This window comes from Pteropus vampyrus, unplaced genomic scaffold (assembly GCF_000151845.1).
Source record: "Pteropus vampyrus isolate Shadow unplaced genomic scaffold, Pvam_2.0 Scaffold6, whole genome shotgun sequence".
NCBI lineage: Eukaryota > Metazoa > Chordata > Mammalia > Chiroptera > Pteropodidae > Pteropus > Pteropus vampyrus.
This window is the reverse complement of record NW_011888787.1, coordinates 1,366,450-1,372,057: the sequence shown is the minus strand read 5'-3', so window position 1 is coordinate 1,372,057 and position 5,608 is coordinate 1,366,450. Positions and strand designations below refer to the sequence as shown.

The 5,608-nt window shown below is 52.9% G+C and overlaps 1 protein-coding gene across 1 annotated transcript in view; it reads right to left on the bottom strand.

The window, feature by feature from the left end:
- The window catches only part of ZNF697 (zinc finger protein 697), a 12,084-nt gene that overhangs the window by 4,158 nt on the left and 2,318 nt on the right, over window positions 1–5,608 (bottom strand). The window contains exons 2-3 of the mRNA XM_011368708.2: window positions 1,791–2,061; window positions 2–390 (exon numbers count right to left, since the gene is read on the bottom strand). Of these exons, the coding sequence (XP_011367010.2) occupies window positions 2–390; window positions 1,791–2,061 (660 nt within the window). The remainder of the gene's footprint in view (window position 1; window positions 391–1,790; window positions 2,062–5,608) is intronic.

The window sequence follows — 5,608 nt, the reverse complement described above, 5'->3', positions numbered from 1 at the left end:
GCATGCGCTGGTGCTGCAGGAAGGCGGCGCCCGGGCTGAAGCTCTCGCCGCAGTCGGGGCAGATGGTGGGCGCGTCCATGAGGCTGGCCATCAGGCTGTCCAGCTCCCCGAGGTCCACGGCCATGGGGTGGTGGAGCCGGCGGAAGCGCCGGTGGGCCGGCTTGTCGCCCCGGGGCCGACTCCCCAGGGACAGGTGCCGCCTCCAGGGAAGCACGGGCAGTGGCGGCGGCTCCTCTTCCTCCTCCTCCTCCTGGAGCCGGTTCTCCCCGGTGCTCCCGGATCGGCTGTCGGACTCACACAGGCCCGGGAACATCGCCACCTCGCATATGGCCGACTGGTCATCCTCTTCCTCGCGCAGGGCCACCCCTTCTTCCTCACTCAGCAGCCCCTCTGCAACAGATAAGGCGGCAACGGGGGTGACTATACCTGGCGCTCGAAAGGTCAACCCAGAGGAAGCCACTCTCAACAAGGGTCACGAGTAATGAATCCGCAACCCACGGTACCCTTAACCACACTCCAGGGGCGCCATTCTCCCCACCTAGAGCCCTCTGGGGAAGGCCCAAAGGAGAGCGTGCTGGGAAGGGGTCGGGGGAGAGCTCCTTCACCGGCCCCCTCGGCTCCCGGGTTCTTGGCAGCGAACTCTGGGCCCAGGCCCTACTCCCTGCCCCTGAGGCTGGGCTCACGGAGCCATCCGAGGCCCTGACAGTTGGCTCGGTCAAGTCTGGGCCAGGTGGGACTCTGTGGGATCTGTAAGAGATCTGCTTACTCTAAGAACTCCCCATGCCTTAACAAGGCCCTAACCTAAGACTAAGACCACTCCGGCCAACCACAAGACCACCTGCCCTAACCGGGCCCGGACTGATTTTTTGTTTAATGTGATTGGTCAGTCTGGAACAGCTCGTGGGTTTTACTGTGTAAGAGGGGTGGGGAGATGTAGGGGAGAAGGGGAAGTGAGCACAGGGCCTGGAGCTGGTGAGCCCACTTAGAGGCTGCTCCTGACCACACACTGACCACACCCGGGTCTGTCTCTGGCCGCTTGTCCCCAAGCAGAGGGCCTTCCAGGAAGTTACTGGATATGAAAGGGCATGTGCTTGTGTGCACAGCAGCAGGGAGCCTGGAACGAGTCACAGGGGAAGGAATGTAACCTCACGGTCCTGGCCATAAGGTATTTCGGCTCATTTTCTGTCCCCAGGGCATACACAGAGCAGGATACAGGAGCAGAAGCCTGAAGACAGAACGGAAGATGGCTGGCGGCCCAGCGTGTATTCTTTCCAGGTCAGGAATAGCAAGGGGATAGAGGGGGCCTTGGGCACTGTGGGTGTTAGCCACATTCCACATGAACCCGGGTAGGTCAGTCCGCCCCCACCACGAGTTTACTTATCTGCAGACCAGATGACTACGGTAACTCTGAACATCTGAAGGCTTTGTTTTAAGCAGCACTGAGCCTAGTCAGCCTTTATATGCAGCAAGGCACCTAACTCTCCCAGCGACTCCAAGAGGCAGCTTCTAAAATTACCCAAGTTCCCTCTCGTGTTGTTACAAGTGTTGATCTATAGCAGTCAGTGTTCTGGAGACTGTGAAGTGCTGTGCCAGTGAGTCCCTGTTCACGGCACAGCCACCTCAGGCCCGACTGAAGAAAAGATTCCTCGGGCTTAAGACGGCGCAGGACCTGCCCTTGGTCTCTAGAGCGCTCCCTCGCAAGAACGCGGCCCCCGCTCTTGTGGGACTCGGGCAGCCAGACCTGAACGTGAGTGGGGCAACGTCCACGGACACGGCAGCTTTGTCCTCACCTGTGCAGAAGTCAGACACCAGTTCCCGCTCCTCCGAGGCCCCTCGTGGAGTGCCATCCTGCGGGTTGGAGCCCATGTCCTCCTCCGGGTGGCCGCCTCTCCTACCCACGTCCTGTGCATCGGAGCTGTCTTCACGGTCCCCTCCCCTGTCTTCAGAGTTCTCAAAGTCAGAGCCCATCCCTTTGTCTTCTGAGTCTGGAGCTTCACACACACCCTGTTTGTCGTCTTGTTCCATCCGGGAGGGACGGACGAGGGAGGTGACCAGGGACTCCTGCTCCAGACAAAACATACAGATAGAAGTCATGTCGGTCCAGCCTCATCCCCTCACCTAGTTTGGCTTTGATTTCATGAAAACCAGCGGCGCAGGCTGATAAAATGCACAGCTTTCCAAGCCCCAGAGGCAAGTCTCTGCTCTGCCTCCTATTTTAAGGTAAACGGAACCGGGTGCCCAGGAGGCTGGTCTGGGTGGCAGAGGAACAGTGACAACTCAACAGTGAGGCCACAGGCCAGCTCTCACTGGACCACAATGTGAGCTTCCATCTATGAGGTGAATGAGTCTATTAACATGGCTTTCCAGTTTTAATCAGGGGTGACCAAGAATATTCCCATTTTACAACTGAGAAAACGATGCTCAGCAACAAGACCTCAGTGGCCTAGGCCTAACTCGTAAGCAGTGAAGGGGTTCAACCAGTTGTGCTGCCTCAAAGTTCCATGCATTCCTCACTCTTAGTAAAGCTCCTCCTCTTCTAAATCTGTACAATTTGTATCTGTTAATTATACCGCAATAAGCTGGGGGAGGCGGGGGGAGCCTTTCCCTCCTCAAACCCATAGCAGTCTTGTGGGGATTTTAGCCAATGGGGAGTGAGCATCTAAGGAGCTAGAGGAAAAGGACATTCAAGACACAGGGAGATCAGAAGCATCAGTATGCTAACTTCTTCCCTAAGACCAGGTCACCACCAGCAGCACCAACCTGGCTTCAGTGTGCTGCTTTCCTGTGGGTGGCAGAGATGCACGGGCCGTCTACATCAGAAGCCATCCCTGTAGCCTTATTACAGAGTGTGCCTTGTTACACACTTTAATTGCTGAGCCCTTCACAGAGCATGTCGCTGGCATAATCGGTAACCACGCCACAGATCAGGCCAGCATGGGAACTGTAAGGAGAAAATGACCTCAGAGGCCTAAACCTTCTGTCGATGTCAAGTTTACATTTCAAATTTAAAGGGCCCCCTGCCAAGTCTGAGCAGTCGAGCCAAAAATAATTTACTTCTGCCATCCATCACTCCTAACAGCTTAGCTCAAGGCAGCAAGGCAACTTTTAGGGGTCAAGGATCTCGGACTAAGACTTTGAAGTGTCTGGCTCGCTCTCTCTGCCTTGCAGCCTGCAAACAAGACTTGCAAGAACATGGCTGAGCAAGATGCTCCTTCCTGGCCTGGGAGCTTCTCCCGCCTCCATTGAGAGGGCTTTGCCGAGGCAGCACTGGCTCTGCAGAGACTTCCAAGTAGAACAGCAGTTACAGGCAGCAGCCAGCCCAGCTGGGCCAGCTACTCTAAACCCCGAGGAAAGTCAACTGACCTCTCCTGGCTTCGGTGTCCTCATCAGTGCAAGGTGGATGTTGCTACTTAACCTTTCTCACGGGGAGGGTGTCGGGAGGAAACAGTACAGAGCACATCGTAAGACACCGCGGAGAGGAACTGATGTGCACACGTGACTTCCTAATGCGATACACACGTCATTTCTGTACGTCCCGATGCCATTCCAGCACACCTCGAAGGCACACCGGCACCGCCATACTTCTGTCAGACTCCTCGCCTTAAATAGCACATCGCAGTCTTTCTTTCTCAGAGATACTCTACTCCCTGGATTCCAGTGCAAAATCAAGCCCTCTTCTTAAACATCACAGGAAAATGGGCTGTGCCTGCGACTGGTCGGTCAGTGGTGTCCGCGAAGGCAGCTGAGTCCCTTTAGGATGCGTGCTGTTTAAAACGCCAGGATCGGACTGTAGGAGAAAATCCCATTAAAGCCGTAAACCTTTAAAGAGGTCCATCCCACAAAGGGCTGTGAAGCCCGACTCACTTCTACCCATCACTCTCTTGCCTCCTGGAGCTCAGGCCCTGTTGTCAGGTACATCCCTTGAGTCTGCAGGTAGAATACACCCGAAGGTGTGGGGCGGAGAGCTAAGAGTAGGGTCCTCAAACATGTGACCTGTCGGTTTGCTAGTGGCTAAAAGCAGCAGACAGGTGAGGGGAAACTGAAGGGGGACCTAATCAATGGTTTCTGCCAACCGAAGACCAACGAGAAGAATATTACGTCAGTCATCAAGTGTGTGACCAGAAACTGATAAACTAAAATGGCAGGGTGTGGGGCCCGGAAGTGACTGCAGCCTCCACCCTGAAGGGCAGGGTTTAGGGTCCACCCTGGGGAGCAGGGAAGCTGAGGGTGTCACCCCTAAGACTGTTGAAGAAGGACAAGGCGCCTCCTTAGAAAGCACCTCAGACACAGCAAGAACGGAACAAGAGCTTTCCGATTTGTGATTTCTGGATCCAAGAGAGAATTCATACCAGAGATAGTGTGTAAAAGAACATGGATTTTCTAGATTCAAGGGAGGAGTAGGAGGAAAAGGCACACTTAGGTCTGGCATATAGAAGTTCAGTGATGCCACACTCAGAATGTCCCCAAAGGGACAATGTCCGCGTCCCCATTCGTGCCGGGGGTGGGGGAACAGGGATGCTCTGAAAAGAGGGGGAAGCTCCTGTCAGCTAGAGAGACACCATTCGCTGTACAACATCTCAGATGGATTTAAAAACGCATCAGGTTCATGCAAAACTGGATCTCCGCACACCCCACAATATGGACCCGGTTCCGTTCACGCCCACACATCATGGGGTCGTAGGCAGCATCAAGTAATGAAAAAGGCTCCTTAGAGGCCAGGACAGGCAGACACAATACATTAGATGAAAACTGGCTTAAAAATAACCTCGTTGTGTTTATTACACATGCAAACTAGCATATGTATTTATACAAGTATACACAGGTTCACAGAGGAAAACCAGATTATTTCTTAAAATATGAAACATCTCTCAGTCACTTCTAGGGGCTTTGGCATCATTTAATCTTCACAACAGCCCGGTGAGGCAGGGTACTCCAACTTCAGAGACAAGGAGATAGGCATAGAAGTTAGTGGCTAACTCGAGGTCATACAAATCTTAAGGGGCAGAGCAGAGATTCAAAGCCCCATGGCCCAGCTCCAGTGCCCACATTCTTAACCAGAAGCTGGTGTGTTGTTAGGGACCAGCTTTTCTTTTTGTGAATATCCGTATACTCTACAGTAAAGATATATTTCTTATCAGCAAAAAAGCCAACTTTGTGTTTAATGTGATATTAAAGGACAATTTATTCTAGAAGCATCAAAAAGGAAGTCAAGGACGAGTGGTGACGGCCTCAATCCAGAAAACTTAATTTTCAGAAACGTTCTCTAGATACCGCGGTGTAACTGAAGTGTCAGTCGACAGATAGCTAAGCACGTTTTGTTCGAACTCCTTTCTCATTCATTCTCAAAATAAAAAATGGCGAGATGTTTTCTTGAGCGAGGCCAGGGTCAGATAATGAAATGGGCGCTTTGAGAACCTTGGGGCTCGTCTGACCTAGGTTCAAATCCTCTGCTCTCCATCAGCCACTTTACCTTGTGCAAGTCACTTAACCTTGCTGAACCTCAGATTCTGTACCCACAAAAACAAGGGTGCTGCCACCTACCGTATAAGATTAATGTCTGTAAAAGCAGCTGGCACACAGTAGAGACACCATGGTAGTTACAATATTA